Raw genomic sequence first — 18,264 nt, 5'->3', positions numbered from 1 at the left:
GGGGACAAGGGGGGTGCAGCAAGGTGAATGCTCAGTCCTGGGGGTGCCTCCTGCCATCCTGGGGTGTCACCATCTGTCCCCTCGCAGTGTGCAGGGGCGGTGGCAGGGCACAGGGCCGAGCACCAGCCCTGTCCTGGCCATGCTCGGTGGTGCTGGGCAGCCTCCGTGCCAGGGAGGGGCTGCAGGGCTCCGGCTCCTTCACAGCCGCCTGTAGTGGCACGGGGAGCTGTTCCTTATCCTCGGGGGGGCAGAGCCCTGAGCCGCAGCCTGTCCCACTCCTGTGCAGCGTTTCCATCCCTCACCCTCCGCCCGAGGAAGGCTCCGGTTCTGCTTTGCGGTGCCTCTGGGATCAGCCCGGTTTTGGAGCTGGAGCTGCCTCTCCAGAGGGACGTTCCGGTCCTGCCCCATCCATGTGGGAGCTTCCTCTGCCTCCTCCTCCTAATCACGGCCGTCCTGCGGCGGGGCTGAGCTGGGCCTGCGGAGGAAGGAGGGGAAGGGGAAGGGTTGCTCTCAGCCAGCCCTGGCTGCATTTGGGGAAGAGGAAAAGCAGACTTCGTCTTCCTTCATCATCTTTATTTACATGGTGTAAAAACAGAGCAGGGGCGCGGGGCTGAGCTTTGTTCAGGCACTGCAGGGACCTCTCACCCCAACTCAACCCCCCAGAAAGAGCCTCCCGGCCCTTCAAACCCCCACTGCCAGCAGAAGGGACGGGGGGAAGAGACAAAGGCCTCAGAGCTGGGGCAGCCCCAGGACATCCCCCCTCCCTTTATTCTTTCCACTCCCCCTCTGAGCCGGAGGGTTCCCTGCCCTGCCCGGCAGAGCAGCCTGTCCTGGGATGTTTTGCGGGGTCCCTGCCCCTCACCTCACCTCTCCTCCCGGCCTTCCTCGGTGGCCAGCGGGGCGGGCAGTGGCCGGCCGCCCTTGGTGGTGCCCAGCACGGACACCAGCTCGCTCTTCCTCAGCAGCGCCGCCCGCAGCTGGTCCCGCATCTCCTGGATCTTCTCCTCCAGCTCCCGGAGCTCGTTCTCACCGGCCGCTCTGTCCAGGGGCTGCGGCGGCCGCCCGTTCCCGGGGTGCCACGGAGGGGACCCCTCGGCCTCGGGGGGAGCTTTGTCCAGCTGGAAGCGCACCCGCCGTGCCTCCTTCCGCAGGGCGCTCCAGGGCTGCGCTGCCGCCGGTGCCGACCTCGGCTGGGGCTCGCACCTGCGTGGGGAGGGCTGAATTGGGATCTGGCTGCTGTGGGGTCCCTCTGCAGCCCCACAGAGCTCTGGCTGTCCACAGGGAAGAGGAGGAGGAGAGGGGGCAGGCTCCCAGTCCCAGCTGTACCTCTGCTCCAACTTCAGCTGCTGGCTCTTCCGCTCCTCCGTGCCCATATTCAGAGCCCGGTGGATTTTCTGTGGAGAGCATGGCAAGAGTGAGTTGGAGGGGGGTGGTCTGGAGGTTAACAGGCCAGGGATTAATTGGAGGGTGATGATCTAGAGGTGATGGTTCAGAGCTTAAACGGGGGTTGGAGAAGGGCAGAGGTGGTGCAATTTAAGAGGGAGCAGCGACATGGGGTTAGGGGTCTTTGGGGTGCTGTGTGAGCCCCTTCCCCTGGCCCCACCTGGCTCGTGTGCAGCCAGTAGTTGAATTTCTTCTTGCGCCGGATGCGGGGCAGGACGAGGCGGTAGAAGACGTGCTCGCCCAGCGAGGTGAGGAGGGAGCCGCTCAGCCCGATGCACAGCAGCACGAACAGCCCCGAGAAGTGGTAGATGCCCATCTGCAGGGTCTGCGGGCGGCAGGGGGTGTGGGCTGGGCTGCGGGGGGTGTCAGACCCCAGAGCCCCCCCGGCCGAGGCGCCGCCGCACCTCAGTGACGGCGAAGACGCGTTTGCCGCAGGGCACCATCTTGTACCACTTGTCGTGCAGGAGGTCGATGAACCCCGAGGACTTGTAGCGGCTGATGAACTCGGACACGTTGGAGGTCAGCGGCGAGTTCTGGGGGAGGCCAATGCCGTAGCCTGGCCCCGGTGATGGGGGGAGAGAGGGGCAGTGCTGGGACGGGGGATGCAGCCCCCAGTGCCCACCATGGAGGGGGCACGACCCCAGCCCAGTCACACACACATAGTGGAACCCCCTTCCCAGCACAGCCCCCCCAAACCTTCGATGGCGAAGGGTTTGCCCACAGTGAGCAGTTTGCAGTCGGAGTCGATGGAGACCTCATAATCCAGCAGTGACTTGTCCATGATGAAGGCGTTGAGCTTGGCAGGCTCTGTCCTGTACCAGCATGGGGGGATGCTCAGGGAGGGGCTGCTCCCCCCTTGCCCAGCGTCCCCCCAGCCTGACACCCCTCCCAGAGGTGGGGGGCTCATGTGCACAGGCTCCAGGGCTGGAGCAAAAATGGCCTGGGAGGGATAAAAGGTGGGGGGAACCCCTCATGCTCTCCCTGCCCCTCACTTGAGCATGGTGACGCCATCAGGGGTGGTGGGGACGTTGTAGCGCCGCATGTACTCGTGCATCTCGGGGAAGCTCTTCTTGATGTACTCCTCAGCACTGCTCTCCCACACTGTGCCGAAGCGGAAGCCCTGTGAGGGGTGATGGAGCTGGAAGGAGGCACCAGAGCATCAGCACCCCTGGCCCTAAGAATGTGTCCCCACTCCCTGGGGATGTGTCCCCTGCCCTGCGTCCCAGGCAGGGTGTCTGGGCAGCCCCAGAGGTGCAGCAGCTCTTGGGGGTGTCTGGGAAAGAGCTTTCCCAAGAGCAGCCTCGGCCCAAACTCAGCCCACTTCCCCCTGCCCTGGAGCTGCAGCTGGGATTTAACACCAGTGGGATACACACACAAAGCTTTCTGCAGGTCTCAAAGACCCCTCCACTCTTAGGAGGGGCCAAGATGCAGGACTGGGGCTGGAGAGAAGAAGGAAGGTGCAAAAGGAACGACAGGACCCCCCTCAGCCCCTTCCCTGGCCTTCAGCCCTCTCCCAGCCCATCTGAAGCAGCAGGACACTCGCCCACCTTTGGGTCGTGGATGCCCGAGAGCTCCTCAAAGGTCTTGTCCCCCACCATGACAGCTGCCAGGTTGGCCGTGTAGCTGGAGAGCACCAGGAGGCAGAAGATGGCCCAGAGGTTCATGAGGAAGCGGCCGGTGCAGCACTTGGGTGTCTTGCTGGAGACAGTGCGCCCGAAGAGGATGGCGTAGCAGAGGTTGAGGGCTGAGGAGTAGGAGAAGATCTTCATGCGGTTGCGCCCGTGGGGGGTCATTCCATAGGGGCTCTTCCACTCGTAGAGGGTGAGGAAGAGTGCGGTCATGTGCAGCGCCACGAAGATGCCCACCCACATGGTCCAGTGCAGGGGCCACATGAAGGCCCCGATGGGCGATGCCGTGTCCTTGGTCCTCACCAGGATGCCCAGGCTGGTGGAGAAGAAGGGGCTGGTGAAGTCGATGACTTTGCTCCGCGCCGAGTTGATGCTGAAGGAGGTGACGGCCATGTGGGCCGTGCCACTGAGCAGGTCCCCCACCAGCCCCGTCCAGCGCCCGTTCTTCCAGGCCCCGTATTTCCCATCGCCCACGATGTAGAGCTCAAAATCAAAGGCCATGTCCTCGGCCAGCTTCTCCAGCAGGTCGATGCAGTACCCATAGCAGCATTTCTTGTACTCCTGTGGCACTGATCCGTTGCCACTGCCAATCTTCTCAAAGAGGGCGTCCAGCACGGCCGAGTCGTTTGTGCCGGGGTCCAGGCAGAGCTGCCCGGCCGGGCAGTTCCCTTCCTCATCCACCTCCCTGGTGAAGACAAAGGGGTGCTCCACCAATGTCACCACCCGCAGCCGCGTGCGGGCCCCCTCGGCCGCCTCGCCGTGACTCCTGTGCTGCCGCTGGCTCTGCCACACGACCTCCTCCAGCTCCAGCTTGCCGTGGCTCCAGGTGCCCACTGTCATCCAGGTGGGGACCCCCTGCGAGTCCCTACGCAGGCTCCAGATGCGGAACTGCTGCTCTGGCCTCACCAATGCTGTATTCTCCACGCGCACCAGCCCCGTCTGGCCGTGGAAGGACGTGTTGGCCAGGAACCTGCCAAGGAAAGGGTTTCACTGCTCCAGTGTTCGGGGTCAGCTGGGACCAAGGCATGAGGCTGGGAGCTGGGAGCGGGATGTGCCCGACCCGGGCAGGGACAAGGGCAAGGAGGAGCAGCAGGATCCGGCTCCGCTGCGCTGCCCTGCAGCTCGCTGTGCTGCCAGGGCCAAGTGTTATTAATATTTATAGAGTGACCGTGCTCGGGCAGTGTTAAGGAGATCTGAAGTGACACGTCCCCCCTGTGCAGCGCTAGCCGTGTCCTCAGGGTCTGAGCCCCATGGCGGTGGCTGCACACACTGGGGACAGCACTGCACTGAGCCCAGGGGTCCCCTGCTTGTCCCTTACCCCATCCCGGGTCTGGGGCAGGACCCTCCCATGCACCCCAGTACCACAGAGCCAGGATGGGGGAAAAGAGGAGCCCCCAGCACCCCCTTACCGAGCAAGGAAGAGCCCCGGGGGCTCGCCGCCTGCCCGGTGCCTCTCGTTGCAGTTGCCAGTGGTCTGCAGCTGTGTGGGGTCAGGGAGGCCGCGGGCAGCGTGGGCAATGGCCTGGGATACCAGTCCCACCATGTCCTGCACAAAGAGCTCCAGCGGTGGCCGGCTCACCTCCCCAAAGGCCAGCAGCCCTGGGGGCAGGCCCTCGGTCTGCAGCTCGCTGGTGCTGAGCGGGAAGCCCAGCATCCAGTGGAATTCCTGCGGCGGCAGCCCCAGTTCCTCGGCCGCCTGGAAGACGAGTCGAGCACGGTGCAGGTCACAGCCCAGCATCAGCACTGGGCTGGAGAGGGTCCTGACACGGTCCCCGTGCTGCCGCAGGTAGCGGGTGGCCCTGGGCTCATCCAGGTAGCTCAGGTCCAGGACAGTGCGGAGGAAGAGCTGGGAACGCTGGGCCCAGAGGTCGAGGAAGCCGTCGATGTCCCAGGGGTGGCAGAGCACCAGGCTGGTCTCCTGCCAGTCGCTGGCCTGCAGGACGCTCACCAGCACATCCACCAGCGTCTCTGGGGAGCTCTGCCGGTCCATGTGGAAGTGGAAGGGGCTCTGCCAACACACAAAGGTCGTGGCTGTGCCTCCACCCACGGGAAGAGCCCAGAGGCAGCGGCCAGACATGGACCCACCTGCCCTGAGGTCATCCCACACTCCCTGCCCATCCCCTGCCCAGTCCCTGTCTGGGATCCACTGCCAGGACAGATCCCAGAGCCCTTCAGAGACAGAATGGAGTGGGGACTGGGGCTGAGGGCTGCAGAGTTTCCAGAGGAGCCAGGGAACTTACCTTGGAATGGAAGCTGGAATTGGGTCTGGGATAGAGCTGGGCAAGAGGCCAGGAGAGAGCTGAGATGGGAGCTGGGATAGAGCCAGGATAGGGCTGGAATGAGGGCCAAGAAGGGGCTGGAATAGAGCTGAGATGGGAGACAGAGAGCCAGGATGGGGCACAGGATGAGGCTGGGGTAGAGGCAGGATGGAGGTGGGAATGAGGATGGGATGGGCCGGGGTGGGAGAGAAGATAGAGGGAGAACAAAGTCGGGATGGAGCCCGGCGGTAGTTGGGATGCAGAAAGGATGAGTGGTTGGGATTCAGAATTGGAGCTGGAATCGGAGTCGGGTTTGGGTTCGGGATTGGAGGCAGGTCCGACCCGGGAGGAGGACCCGCGGAACAGAACCGGTCTGGAGTCGAGAAGGGGATCGAGATAGAACTGGTGTGGATCCGGGACGGGGATCAGGACAGGAGCACGGACGGAGCCGGGACGGGAGCAAGGACGGAGCTGGCGAGCAGGGACGGGAGCGGGGACGGGAGCTGCGTGCAGCGCCGGCGCTGCGGGTCTTACCTGCGCTCGGAAAGGCAGCGGCCAGCGGGTGTCCAGGATGCTGACGAAGGGGACCTGGAGGGCGGCGGCGAGGAAGTCGAGCTGGAGCAGCTCCCGGCGGGAGCGGGGCAGCGCCAGGACGGCGGCCACGCCGCGCCCCGCCAGCGCCCCGCACAGCCACCGCGCCAGCGAGCCGGGGTCCCGCGCCGCCGGGCCGCCCCCCACCACCTCCAGGCTGAGGTTGTGGGGCAGCGTCACCTCCCCGGGGCTCCCCCCGGGGCCGGTACCGGTACCGGCGGCTCGGGCCAGCGCGGCGCGGAGCCGGGCGCGGGCGGGCGCGGGCGGCAGCAGCGCTCCGAGGCGCACGGTGGGTCCGGGGCTGGGGCTGAGGCCGGGGCCGGTGGGGGCCGCGACGCGGCAGGGATGCGGGTGTCCCCCCGCCGCCCCCAGAGCCGCCGCCAGCAGCCAGAGCGCCCGCAGCCCCGCCATGCACCCCGCACCGGCCCCGCACCGGCCCCGCCGCTCTGCGCTCCGCCGGGGACGGCTCCGGCTACGGGCAGGGACCTCCGGCCGGGTCCCGCCGGGGCCACCCCTCCCCGGGTAGCGCCGAGGCCCCGCAGCCCCCGGTGCGCGGTGGGTCACGCCGGACCCGGCCCACGCAGCGCCGGACCCGCCCGCAGCCGCCCCGTCCACGCCCACGCGGAGCGCGGGTCCCCCCCTCCCTGCACCCCGCAGCAAACGGGGCCCCCACCCGCGCGGTGCTGCCGTCCAGGGCTGCCACCGTGGGGTCCGCTGGCACAGAAATGCCCGCTGATCCCAGGGTGGTCCCGGCTACCTCTGGATCACTGGGATGTTCCTCCTCTTCGCCTCCTCATCTGCCTCCTCCGGCCCCCGAGGAAAAGAGGTCGGTCCCGAGCCGTGAACTGCCGCCTCCATCCCGGTAAAGCCCCCACCCCGAGCCCTCTATCCCTCCTCGATCTGAGGCTCAGCTTCAATATCGGGGGGTCCCGAGGCCGAGCGGCTCCAGGGCTGAGCAATTCCTTCTGCTGCATGGGGAAGGGGAGAGGGCAGCAGCGGCGCAGCCTTCCTCTGCTGAGGGAGGGGATGCAGGGTCACCCTCCTCATCCTCAGCAGGGAAACTGAGGCTCAACCCAGCCCAAGGCGCCACCAGCACACAAACAGCAGCAACTGGGGCCGGAGCCACGCTAAATTAATAAGGAAAAATGAAGGAAGGAGCCAAAATCTGTCTGGCAAAAAAAGTATAGATTCATGTAATATCGATAAATGTAATGAGTCACAGCTAATGAATTCTCCTGTGGAGCCGGACCTGCAGGCAGGGCAGCTCAAATCCTGCCAGAGCACGGGGGGTCATGGGGGGCTGGACTCCCCCTGACCACGGGGCCCCTGGCAGCTCCTCCTCACAGGGATAAACACTGCACAGTCCCCACTGTCCACACAGGAGGGGCAGCAGGGTCTTGGGATGAAAAAGCCCTCTCAAACACCAGGCACAGCACAGGGGGGGCTCTCTGGGAGGCCTCATCCTCCCTTCTGCTCTAAGTGCAGCACCCCAACAGGAACCCCACTGGGGGGACTGGGGATGTGTGGGATGACTGGGAGGGAGGGCTGGGGTCTGCATCCCTGGGGGGGTCTCAGAGGGCTCCCTGCAGCAGGGATGTGCCCCCACTTCAGTCCCTGGCTCTGGGTGACAGTCCCTGCTGCAGCTGATGAATGTTGATCCAAAACCTTGGGAGGAAGAGGAGGAGCAGGAGAGGAAGGGAAAGGAACAGCTCCAGTGATTAAGCTAAAAGCATCTTCTTGGGAACTGGCGGGAGCTGGGGATGTCCAGGTTTTAAAATGCACTTTAAATCATCTGCACTTGGTGTATTGAACAGGGAGGGGGGACGACAGAGAGGGATGGCCAGGGGACACCTCAACACCCTGCAGGGACAGGGAAGGACCCTCGGGGCAAAGGCAACTTGGCAGTTTGGGGATTAGGAAGCACTTTCCCACTCCCAGTGGGAAATCCCACAGCCCAGGGATGCAGTGATGGGTAGTCGAGGTCTGTGGCCATGCACGGGTTGTTAAAGAAACCAACGCGGGCACCTTTCACTATAAAAACCAAATCTTTTATGTAAAAAATAAACCTAAACAAAACCCACAACCCCCGCTGCCATGCTGTGACAATACAAAAGGCCGAGTCCCCAAACACCGTGAAAACAGAGTCGTTGGATCCAAATATATATAAATTGTTGACTGACGAGATTGGAAATAGCACCTTGCTGGTCCCCCCGCCCCTCCCAAGAGTGACCCTGCGCCCCAAAACCACCACCTGTGCTCCAAGTCCAAGGACTCCAAGCCTGCCAGACAGAGCAGGAGCCCCATCCTCAGCCCTGGTAGCCAGGGACCCCCCAGCGTGTCGCAGCAGCCCCCCCACTGCACCCCTGGAGCAGGAGCCACTCAGCCCCTGCTGTCCAGAGCGTGGGGTCTGGTGGCACTGAGCAGCAATCCCCAGGACAGAGTGGGCAGAAGGGGGGTCTCCAAAATCCAATCTCAAACCAGTATTGAGAGAAAAAACACTTTTCTGTCTGCACTGCAGGGTCAAGTAACGAAAAGAAACAAAAAAGGGGCAGGGGAAGAAACGGGGAATGAGCAGGAGCTGCATCCTGAGCCCTCCCAGGAGCCGGCGACGCTCCTCCTGCAGCGGCCGCCCGAGTGCCCCCCGGCCCCGAATCGGAGTGTGCTGTCCCTGTGCTGTCCCTGTGCTGTCCCCTCGCGCTCCCCGCGCCGGTCTCAGTCCTGTGTCACGGAGCAGGCGAAGGCGGCGGGTCGGGGGAAGGTGAGCCGGTGCTCGCAGCCGGCTGGGCGGTGCCCGAGGGCGGGCGGTTCTTCCCCAGGAGCCGGGCAGGGAGAGGCGGAGGGGTGCGAGGGCGGGGGGAGCCTCTTCACTTGGCTGGTTTGGTGATGATGCGAGTGGAGAAGTCAAAGAGGTCCTTGTTGATTTTCCGGAGGTTGCTCACCTCCTCCTCCAGCTCGCTCACCTGGATCGTCAGGTGTTCCTGGTCTCCCACCAGGTTCTGTGACACGAAAACACAACAGACAAGTGTCAGGGCCTCAGCACTGACAGGCACAGGCTGCTGCTCCTTCCCTAGCAGTAAACACCAAACCCTTTGGTCCCCTCCCTCCTCCTTCTCCTCAACGTGCAGCCCCTCCTGCCCATGTCACCAGCAGATTTCAGAGCTCTTTTCCCCTGTTCCAGTGTCCCAACTTGCTTGGCGCCTCATGAGTCAAATCAGCTGACAAGGATCCCCCTCAAGGGGTCAGTACCCAATTCCCAGCCTGGGAGCAGCTCTCACCTTTTCCCTCGTCGAGTACATCTGCGAGTACATCCTCTCTGCCTTCTCCAGGTAGCTCTGCCCAGGCTCCTGCAGGGACCAGAATGGAGGCGTTGGTAGAGCAGACACAGACCCTCTCCCCATGCCCCTGGGCTGGGTGATCCATCCTGCTGTCCCTTCTGTCAGCAAACAGCCCCTTGGCCTGCTGCCTCCAAGCCAAGAGGGAGCTTATCCATCAGCTCTGGCAGGACTGTCACTGTCACTCGCCCAGAGGCAGACGCCGGCAGAGGGGAGCAGCTCTGGGACCACTGGCAGAGAGGCTGGGATGAGCAGGACACTGATGGTGTGTGACCCTCTCTGCCCGGGGACAGCCATGCTGGGACCAAGGAAATGGTGGGACAGCAGAGCCAGCCCGTCACGCTGCAGCACGGGGCTGGGAGGACAAATGACTGCAGCAGCCAGGATGGGAGGAAGCAGGAGCAGGAACGGGTTTCACCAGCTGGAGGAGAAGCTTTGCTCCAGCACAACCCCTCCCAGATGTCTGTCCCCCCTCCCCAGCTGCCCACTCCCCCCAGTACCTGCTGGTGCAGCCCCAGGCGCAGCGTCACCCCCTCAGCGCCCGGCTCGTCGCTGCTCTCGGTGCCGTGCAGGTGTCTGCTGAACTTGGGCAGGGGCACGCTGGGCTTCCCGTCGGGGTTGAACATGTTGGCAGGGGCCAGCACGATGAAGGCGTTTGTCACTGGACCTGTGTGGGGACAGAGGGCACAGGTCAGGCTGGACCCTGGTGGGTTTGAGAGGCAGGGGCTTCGGGCAGCCCTGAGAACAGCGAGTATGACCTGGCACAGGCAGTGGCCAGGATTCTCCACCCTCCAGCAGCTCTCCCTGCCCAGGGCTGCAGCTCTCCAGGCTGGTTGTGTCCCCCAGAGGAGCAGAGCCCGGCCTCCCCCTACCCTGAGCTGCCATCCATCAGCAGCTCCGTGCTGCCACGATCCACGGCTGAGCTGATGAGCGCGTTAATTACTGCATTGCGTTAATTACTGCACTTACCCACGGCTGCTGCCGCCCCCTCCCAGCTCCTGCTCACTGTGAGCTCCCACTGCTGTCCCCCACACCCTGTCAGGCACAGCAGCCCCCAGCCCCCCTCCAGCAGGCAGAGCAGCTCGGCCACCACTACCACAGCCCGACCATCCATTTCCCCTGGCCAAAGGCAAAGTGAAGATGGTCCACATGCACCTGAGAGGGGCTGCCAGTGCCATGAGAAGGGTGCAGGGTGAGCGAGGGGACATGGTGGGGCCTAGGGAGGCTCAGAGCTGCTGGAGGATTTTGGTCTCTGCAGAGCAGACAGACACAAGCAGCTCTGACATGAACGAGGGCTCTGTCATCACCATCTACCCCTCCAAAGCCTGCTCCTAAATCTGATCCTCCCAGGAGTCAAGGTTGGGTCCCACCAGCAGAGCAGCAGCTCTGCTGAGTGCCTGGCCCCAAAGCTGTTCCTGGCCAGCTCTGATGGCTTCACTCCCTCCTTAAAGACCAGATGATTGTGCTCCTGAAGGAAGTGCCCATCAGTGAGACTCCCACTGCATTGGCAGCTCATGGAGCAGCTTGAGAGGAAAGGTGGAGAGGAGAAAATTGCAGGAGTGAACCCAGAGCTCCCCAAACCTGGTCACCACCTGGACATAGCCCCCAGAGCCACTGTGGGGCCCCAGGGCAGATGCAGGTCCTGTACCAGATCACCTTGCCCCAAGGCCTGGGGCAGAGGACAGTGGGTGACCCTGGGCCAGCCTGGGCATGGAGACCAGGCTTAGCTGTGGGGAAACAAATAACCCAACTTCCAAGAGAGAGCTGCCAGCAGCACACGTCAGCCAGAGCATCCTGGGATGGCCTTGCAAGGGGAGCCCTTGGGGATAGTCTGTGCCATGCTGTGTTTGCAGAGACAAGGATGGAGCTCATGTGACAGGATGGGAATTGAGGCCTGAAGGGATCTGGGGGCAGCACTGGCTCCCAGCCTCATCCCACGGGTCTCCTGCTTCCCTCTGGAGTGGTGGCAGCCATGAAGAGTGACCAGGAGCAGCCCTGCCTCGCCAGCACTGCCACAGCTCATTACCCAGGAGCAGCAGCCTGACTTCTCAAAGTCCACTCACTCTGCCCCTGCCAAGGACAAGCCACCCTTGGTGACACAGCCCCCCGCAGCCAGCCTGCTTGCCTGGCCCTGAGCCACACTCCAGCTCCTTGGATTTATTTGCAGCAGTGCTGAGCAGAGGGCAGGGGGTTCCTGTGTGCCTCCAGCCACCCCCATGCCCGGCAAGCGGAGGGACCCGAGGACTCTGGGCCAGAGGCTGCTGTCACATCACCACGTCAGAGCCCTGTCACCTCTGCCTTGCGGAGGGAGGACACACTGGAGGGGCAGCAGGGACAGACCTTGCTGGGGGGCTCACGCCTCTACTCAGAGAGGCCAAGGGGGGACAGGGATCCACAGAGAGGGGGCTGGGTTGGGGCAGCAGATTCTCCCACACTGGGAGGCTGCAGGGCCCCATGGCACAGCTCGAGGGTGCTGGACTCAGCCTATTCCTGAGAACACACAGTCATGCCAGTGCCAAGCTGCCAGGGAAACCAAATCCTTGCCCACAGGCAGCAGAGAGCCAGCAGAGACTGCAGAGCACCCACAGCTTGGGGTCAGCCTGGTCCTGCTCCTCCTGGGAAGAGCCTGGTCTGTCCATTCCTCCCTGCAGCCTCAGGAGGACTCCAATGCCCGGCTCACAGCCAAAGCCTGGCCCCCCCTCCTCGGATGACTCACAGCTCCATTTGGTCTGTTTTCACCCTCTAGTGCCAGCGGCGCCAGGCTGGATGGGCGCTGCAGTGGGTCCCAATTATGGATGGTGCTTGGCAGCCAAAGGGAGGAGGAGAAGGGTCTGCAGGCAGCCTGGCTTCCAGAGACTGCCCTGAGGCAGCAGCTCAAGCACCACAGAGGAACAGGGACTGGCTGTCCCCAGCATCACCTTTGGGAGGGGTTTGGGCCATGCCCAAGGCAGCCCCACTGGTCACTGAGGCACCAGGGGCCAGAAACCACCACAGCTGGGGGAGGAACAGAGTTAACAACAGGAGGGGTAAATCCCCCACTGCTCTGAGGTAGCTGAGGCACCCAGCTGCTGCTCCTGCAATTTACTGGAGCCATCAGACTGAAATCCCAGACAGCTGCTCATAGGGGATTCACTTCAGGCTCCATGAGCTCACGGGCACTCACTGCCGGGGTCACAGAGCTGCCTCCCCTCCAGACACAGCTGGGGTGTATGTGGGGTGGCTGCTCCCTTGGGAAAACAAGGAGGAGGATCCCGTGTGGCCTCAGCGACAGGGTGAAATCCATGACTCACTCCTGACAGTGCACAGGGGGTTGTTAACACATGGGGCAAGGTCAGGCACCACTCCAGACAGCTGAGGCTCCCTCCAACGCCTCTGCCCTTCCCAGGGCGTGAAGCAAGGGACAGAAACACACCTGGAGTGCCCAGGGCAGTACAGGTGAGACACTGGGCCTCTGGCAGTGAGGATCCTGGAGATAAGGACATTCCTACCTTTGTGATTCATCGTCTTCAGGCACTGCTTGCTCTGGATGTCCCACAGCCGGACAGTTTCATCATGAGAGCCCGAGAGCAGGAGGCTGCCATCTGTGGAGACTGACAGACACGTCACCTGGTTCCTGGAATGGGGAAGAGGATGTTTAAACTCAGGATGACCCCAGGAGTGCCAGAAGCTGGTGAGGTGGGCAGATGGTGGCTGGCAGGTATGTCTGGTTCCTCACCTGTGCCCTTTAAAGACCTTCCCGTTCTCCCGCTCTGTCTGGAAGGTCCGGTCTCTCTGAACCGGCTGCAGAAATGAAGGAAGGAAGGGAAAGGGGTTAAAATTCAGGAAGGCTGAATCCAGCAGGTTCATCACCATGTCTAGAGGGGGCAGAGGAGACACAGGGGAACCAGGCCCTCCCGTGCCCTGGCAGGTCACACCAGTCCCAGCAGGGAGGTGACAGTGGCTCAGGGTGACAGGGCACACCTGCACCCCACACACTCACCCAGGCGCAGAGGTCGACCTGGAAGATGGACCCGTCCATGCCCCCACAGAACATGTGGTACTCAGAGAGGTCCAGAGTCACAGCCATGATCCCCACGTCGAAGAGCACGGAAAGCAGGAGCTCCCCAGATGAGATTTCCCAGAGCTGGAGTGAGAGGGGACAGGACAATCGGGGGTGAGAATGTTAATGGCAGGACTGGAGGAACACTGACACCCTGGAATCCCACACTGGCATTCCACACCAGCATTCCCTCCTGCCTGTGGCTGGGAAACTGAGTCCAAGGCAGAACCAAGGCAGAATCCAGGATCAGCCTCTCTGAGCAGGAGAGAAGTTTCCCAGGCAGCTTCAAAACAGCTTTGAACCCTCTCTGAGGCCATCCTGCCCCCAGGGCATCGCCTGTCCCACAGGCTCCAGCCTGCTCCACTCCCTGTGGACATCAGCAATGGAAAATGGAGGAGCTGACCCCGACATTCCCAGGACAACAGGGACTGCAGCAGTCCAGCCTGGGGGCAGGTGCAGAGAAACTGCTGTTGTTGGAGAGGCAGAGCCCAGGTCTGGCAGCTCTGAGTCATTGCAGAGACAGCCAAGAAATGAAGCCACTGCAACCCGGCAAAGCTTCAGGACAGCGTGGGGACAGGGACAGCTTCCTGCTACCTGGCAGGAGCCTGGTTGTGACCCCACAGGGTCTGGCACCTCCGAAATGAGCCTCACCTTGGCTGTCTGGTCGAGGGAGGCGGTGGCAGCCCGTGCCAGGGGCCCTCCGAAGCCGCAGCACAGGTCGGTGATGGGGAGGCTGTGCCGGGACCAGACGTGCCGGGGGTCAGGGATCTGGGAGGGCTCTGCCTGCAACACGCTGTGGGGAGAGCAGAGACAGGCAGGTCAGGCAGGACAGAGCCCCCTGGGGAGCTGGGCCAGGCTCTGATCTCACTGGGAATGCCTCTCCAGGCTGCAAGGACCAAGTGGGACACAGGAGCTGCTGGCATCTGGCTGCTGGAGGCTGAGATCCCTATCCCAAAGGGACAAAGACCCCGGGTAAAGGGCACAATTCCCTCTGTGTCACCCAAGGAAAGAAGTCAGAACCATTTGCCTGTTCCCAAGAAGCCCAGGTGAGACCCCAAGGAAAGGCTCCCTGCCCGCAAGGAGGGCACAGACACAGCTGCAGGCTTGGAGGGATCTCCTGCTCCAAAATCCCTGTGCCCCCCAGCCCCCCTTACTTGTAGAGGTTCCACACCAGGGCCAGGCAGTCCTTGGCCCCTGAGAGGAAGTGGCTGCTGTCGTCGGTGAAGCAGAGGCACGTGAGGTCCTGGTAGTGTCGGTTCAGGATGGCGAGGAGGTTCCCGTTGGACACCTGGAGTGAGGGGAAGGGCAGGAGGGCGTCAAGGATGTCTTGGGATAATGCACCCTGGGTGCAGTGAGAAGGGTGGGTTCTGCTGCCCACGTGAGCCTGTTGGCACCTCAGGACAGTGACTGACACCACTGAGGTACAGCTGGAACAACAGCCTGCACTCAGGACCACAGGGAAATGCAGGCAGTGGAAGAGGTCCTGGCACATTAGCTCTGGAACCCAGTGATGCCAGAGCTGCTCCTCTGGTCAAGTCACAAGCGTGCAGTAAAGATTTCTTGTTCACTCTTAATGTTCATATTACTTTGGTGGCTTCTTCCCTCCTCCCACAGGTCCTCAGGAGGTGGCAGTGGGGTTATGAGAGCTGCAGGACACCCCAGGGGTGGCTCGTGGTCCTGGGCCAGCAGAGGCTTTAGGGTGGACAAGGAATTCCCCAAGCCTGGAGCATTTCTTATTAAAAGGCAACACTGCAGATGGGGAGGGAACCAAGAAGAGAAAAAGCCTCAAATAAAATAAGAGTCTGCTTCTTCCCATGGTCTGAATTATACCAAAAAAACCAAGCCAAACCTCAATTCAAGGGGTTTCACAGACAGCACAAAACCCAGCTCTAGGGGCTGGTTCCAGCTCCGTGATGGTTTCCATGGAGCCTCTCCAACGTGCCAGAGGGACAGTGCCATACTCTGGAACACATCTGTGGGTGACAGGAGCTGGAGCAGGGCCCAGCTTGGAGCATCACAGGCAGCAGCTCCCACTGCAAGCTCAGCCTCAGGGATTTTTTTCTAGCTACAAGCACATTGGTACAAACAAACCCCGATGGGTTCAGGTAGAGCCACTCGCACCATGAGGCTCAAGCCTCCCCTGGCACAGGGAGCTCTCCAGGTGAGGCATCCTGGGGTTTAATCCCAGGCTCAGGACAAGATACTGCTCTTATTTGCTCAGCAGTGTGCTGGGAACACAGCGTAATCCCAAATTAATCCAGCAGTAATTAACCAGCAGGACAATGCACAGCAGGGGCTGCTGGCACCCTGGGCACACACAAATACGCAGCTGAAATGTGGGAGAAGTGCTGACAGAAAACCAGGTCCTGTGCTGCTGCCTTGTAGGAGCAATGCCTGACCCCTGAGGCACCAGAGATGCTCAGAAAGAGGAGAAGGAGGCAGAGTGAAGCCTCTCCCTGAATTCCTCCCACTCCTACTTCAATGAGCTGCCCCCCGGGCTGCGGGCAGCACGGCCTTTGCCCGCCGTGGCACCCCAGGATCAGCATTTACAGACATCTGAGGGATGGGGACGCTCCCTGACGGTGCAGGGGGTGAGCCTGCGTGGCCCCGAGTGCCCCAGCACCGCCGTACCTCCCACAGGTAGATGCTCTCGGCGACGCCCGCCAGGATGTAGAGCCCGTTGGGAGAGGCCGTCAGGCAGGTCACAGGCCCGGGACAGATGATCTTCTGCTGCAGCTGGTCCTGGGACACACAGAGCACAGCGAGGGCTCACGCAGGGGAAGGGGCTGAGAGCAGAGCCCCCCGACATGGGGTCACTGTGGGGGTCTCTGCGAAGAGAGGGATGGGGGGCACCTGCCCGCGGTGATGGGGGTCGGAATGGAGGGAGGGGAGGCCTGAGGGTCCCGCCGGGAACAGGGGGGGTCTCTGTGGAGAGAGAGGCCACGGGAGCCTCTGCAGAGAACTGGGCCATGAAGGGGTGTCTGAGCACAGAGGGGAGTCCCCAGGAAAAGAGGGGCCATGGGGGGTCTTTGTGGAGAGAGGGGCCCTGGCGGGGTCTGACCATGGATTTGGGGGGGCTCTGCGAACGGAGGGGCTGCTCATCACAGGGCCGGGGGGTCCGCGGGGAGGGGGGTCCCGTCACATCCCCCACGGGGCCCGGAGTCCCCCCGTGAGGCCAGGGGCGTCCCCCGAGCCGAGGCCGCCCGGGCCCGCCCGCCGCGCCGGTACCTTCCTCTGGAGCTCCCAGACGTTGATGTAGCTCTTGCCGAGCTGGGCCCCCAGCAGGTGCTCGCCGCCCAGCAGCGCCAGCCCGCGTGGGCCGCTGTTGCCGCCGCGGTACCCGGGCAGGGCCGAGCCCGAGTGCAGCTCCCAGACCGAGCAGTTGCACAGCGGCCCCGCCGCGTCCGACACCAGCGCCACCTCCATGGGCGCCGCCATCTTCGCGGTCCGCCAGGGCCACAGAGAGCGCGGCCGCGGCCCAGAGCGCCGCCTCCCCCGCCCGGCGCCGACCAATCAGCAGCGGCGCCGCCGCGGCCGCGCGGGGCGGGAGCTGCGCACGCGGCAGGAAGCTCAGCAGGGCCCGCCCCGGTCGGGGCTGGATGGGTGACCGGGGACGCCGCGTGTGCCACGGGGACACCCCACAGGTTTATGGGCGCCCTGTGGATACCCCACAACCCTGCGGACCCCCCGCAGCCCTGGGGGCACCCTCTGGACACCCCAGAGCTTCGTGGGGACCCCCTATGAGCGCCCCACAGAACTAAGGGTGTTCCGGGTACCTCCCAATCCTATGGACACCCCACAATCCTACAGGTACCCCATAGCTTCGTGAGAACCCCATGAGCGCCCCACAAAACTAAGGGTGCCCCGGGTACCTCCCAGTCCTATGGACACCCCACAGCCTTGTGGGCACCCTCTGGATACCCCTTAACCCTACAGACCCCCCCCAGGGACCACATGGACACCCCACAATCCTACAGGCACCCCAGAGCTATGGGGGAACCCCATGAGCACCCCACAGCTAGGGGGGTGCCTCTGGACACCCCACAGCCCTATGGGGACCCCATGCACATCTCATAATCCTCTCATCACCCCACAAATCCACTCATACCCCACAGGGATACCCCAAATCCATAAGGAAATCCTATGGAAACGTGAGCACCCCTGGCCCCCCCCACCCCAGGGCAAGAACAACACAACTTTTTTTTTTTTTTTTTTAATATTTCTTCACTTTACAGGGTTACAATTGTCTTAAATATTCTGACGTTTAAATACAATCTGTATAATAATGTTATTATAAAATGTAAACTTTCAGTGTTTTTTTAAGTTTATTTTCTCTTTTTTTTTTTTTTTATTTTTTTAATTTTTTTTTTTTTTTAATAATAATCAAAAAGTCTCAATACCTGAATGTTTTGCAAAACTGAAATCTTTCACCGGGGCCCCGGGTGCGCCCGAGGCCACCGCGCTCAGAGGTAGAATGTGGTTTATTTTTTATTCCTTTTTTTTCTTTTTTTTTTTGTCTTTTGTGGTTTTTTTTTTCTTTTCTCATTTTCCTTTTTTACCTGAGTTAAGATATGCAACGCTGGGGGGGACGGGGGCGGCTGCAGCTGGGGCCGCTCCTTTAGTTTAATTTTCTTTCCAAACCCCCCCAAAAAAAACTGATTTAGGCTCTTTTTTATTATTTTTAAATCGATATGCAAAAAAGAAAAATAAAGTGGAAAGTCACCCGCTCTCAAAAACAAAAACAAAGGGAGGGGCAGGGAAAGGAGGGGAGGGAAAATGATAAAAAATAAAAAAAAAAAACCCAAAACAACCCAAAATAGTGACTGTACAATGCAAAAAAAAAAAAAAATCACTAAGAAAATCTAAGCCTGTCCTGGGCATGAAAATTCCCCCTTGGAATTTCTCCTTATGGGGAGCTGGGCTGCAGCAGCAGCAGCTGGACAGACCCTCCCAGACCCCCCCAAAAAAGGGTC

At 61.8% G+C, this 18,264-nt stretch overlaps 2 protein-coding genes across 4 annotated transcripts; both read right to left on the bottom strand.

Annotated features, from left to right (window-relative positions):
- Window positions 1–6,331, bottom strand: GRIN3B (glutamate ionotropic receptor NMDA type subunit 3B). The gene is made up of 10 exons (XM_053965925.1): window positions 5,864–6,331; window positions 4,481–5,079; window positions 2,991–4,041; window positions 2,436–2,581; window positions 2,140–2,255; window positions 1,848–1,999; window positions 1,604–1,768; window positions 1,327–1,394; window positions 868–1,203; window positions 1–475 (listed from the first exon to the last, which is right to left on the bottom strand). Exons 1-10 carry the CDS (start codon window positions 6,329–6,331, stop codon window positions 439–441), a joined length of 3,138 nt encoding a protein of 1,045 aa, XP_053821900.1. The 3' UTR covers window positions 1–438.
- A 2,072-nt stretch (window positions 6,332–8,403) lies between these two features.
- WDR18 (WD repeat domain 18) lies at window positions 8,404–16,774 on the bottom strand. Of its 3 annotated transcripts, none has more exons than XM_053966211.1 (10): window positions 16,520–16,774; window positions 15,923–16,033; window positions 14,446–14,579; window positions 13,943–14,084; window positions 13,232–13,375; window positions 12,968–13,032; window positions 12,741–12,865; window positions 9,753–9,919; window positions 9,196–9,264; window positions 8,404–8,916 (listed from the first exon to the last, which is right to left on the bottom strand). In XM_053966211.1, the coding sequence occupies exons 1-10, from the start codon at window positions 16,727–16,729 to the stop codon at window positions 8,785–8,787; spliced, it is 1,299 nt and encodes a 432-aa protein (XP_053822186.1). In that variant the 5' UTR covers window positions 16,730–16,774; the 3' UTR covers window positions 8,404–8,784. The 3 variants fall into 3 exon arrangements, with proteins under 3 accessions (XP_053822186.1, XP_053822187.1, XP_053822188.1); XM_053966212.1 differs by lacking the exon at window positions 16,520–16,774 and adding an exon at window positions 16,353–16,399; XM_053966213.1 differs by lacking the exon at window positions 8,404–8,916 and having other exon boundaries at window positions 9,192–9,280; window positions 9,752–9,919.
- Window positions 16,775–18,264: the final 1,490 nt, after the last annotated feature.

This window comes from Vidua chalybeata, chromosome 27 (genome assembly GCF_026979565.1).
Source record: "Vidua chalybeata isolate OUT-0048 chromosome 27, bVidCha1 merged haplotype, whole genome shotgun sequence".
Lineage (NCBI taxonomy): Eukaryota > Metazoa > Chordata > Aves > Passeriformes > Viduidae > Vidua > Vidua chalybeata.
Note: the sequence above shows the minus strand (reverse complement) of the source record. Positions and strands in the feature narration are given on the sequence as shown.

Bases quoted from the DNA above. Each gene is read 5' to 3' on its own strand.
- GRIN3B (XM_053965925.1), bottom strand. From the start codon at position 6,331: ATGGCGGGGCTGCGGGCGCTCTGGCTGCTGGCGGCGGCTCTGGGGGCG. The intron at 4,042-4,480 runs GTAAGGGGGTGC...TTTCCTTGGCAG, and splicing joins CCGGGGCTCTTCCTTGCTCG to GTTCCTGGCCAACACGTCCT. The intron at 1,204-1,326 runs GTACAGCTGGGA...CTCCCCACGCAG, and splicing joins CAGCTGAAGTTGGAGCAGAG to GTGCGAGCCCCAGCCGAGGT.
- WDR18 (XM_053966211.1), bottom strand. From the start codon at position 16,729: ATGGCGGCGCCCATGGAGGTGGCGCTGGTGTCGGACGCGGCGGGGCCG. The intron at 13,033-13,231 runs GTGAGTGTGTGG...TCATTTCTGCAG, and splicing joins AGGTCGACCTCTGCGCCTGG to CCGGTTCAGAGAGACCGGAC. The intron at 9,920-12,740 runs GTAGGAATGTCC...GTCCCCACACAG, and splicing joins GAAGACGATGAATCACAAAG to GTCCAGTGACAAACGCCTTC.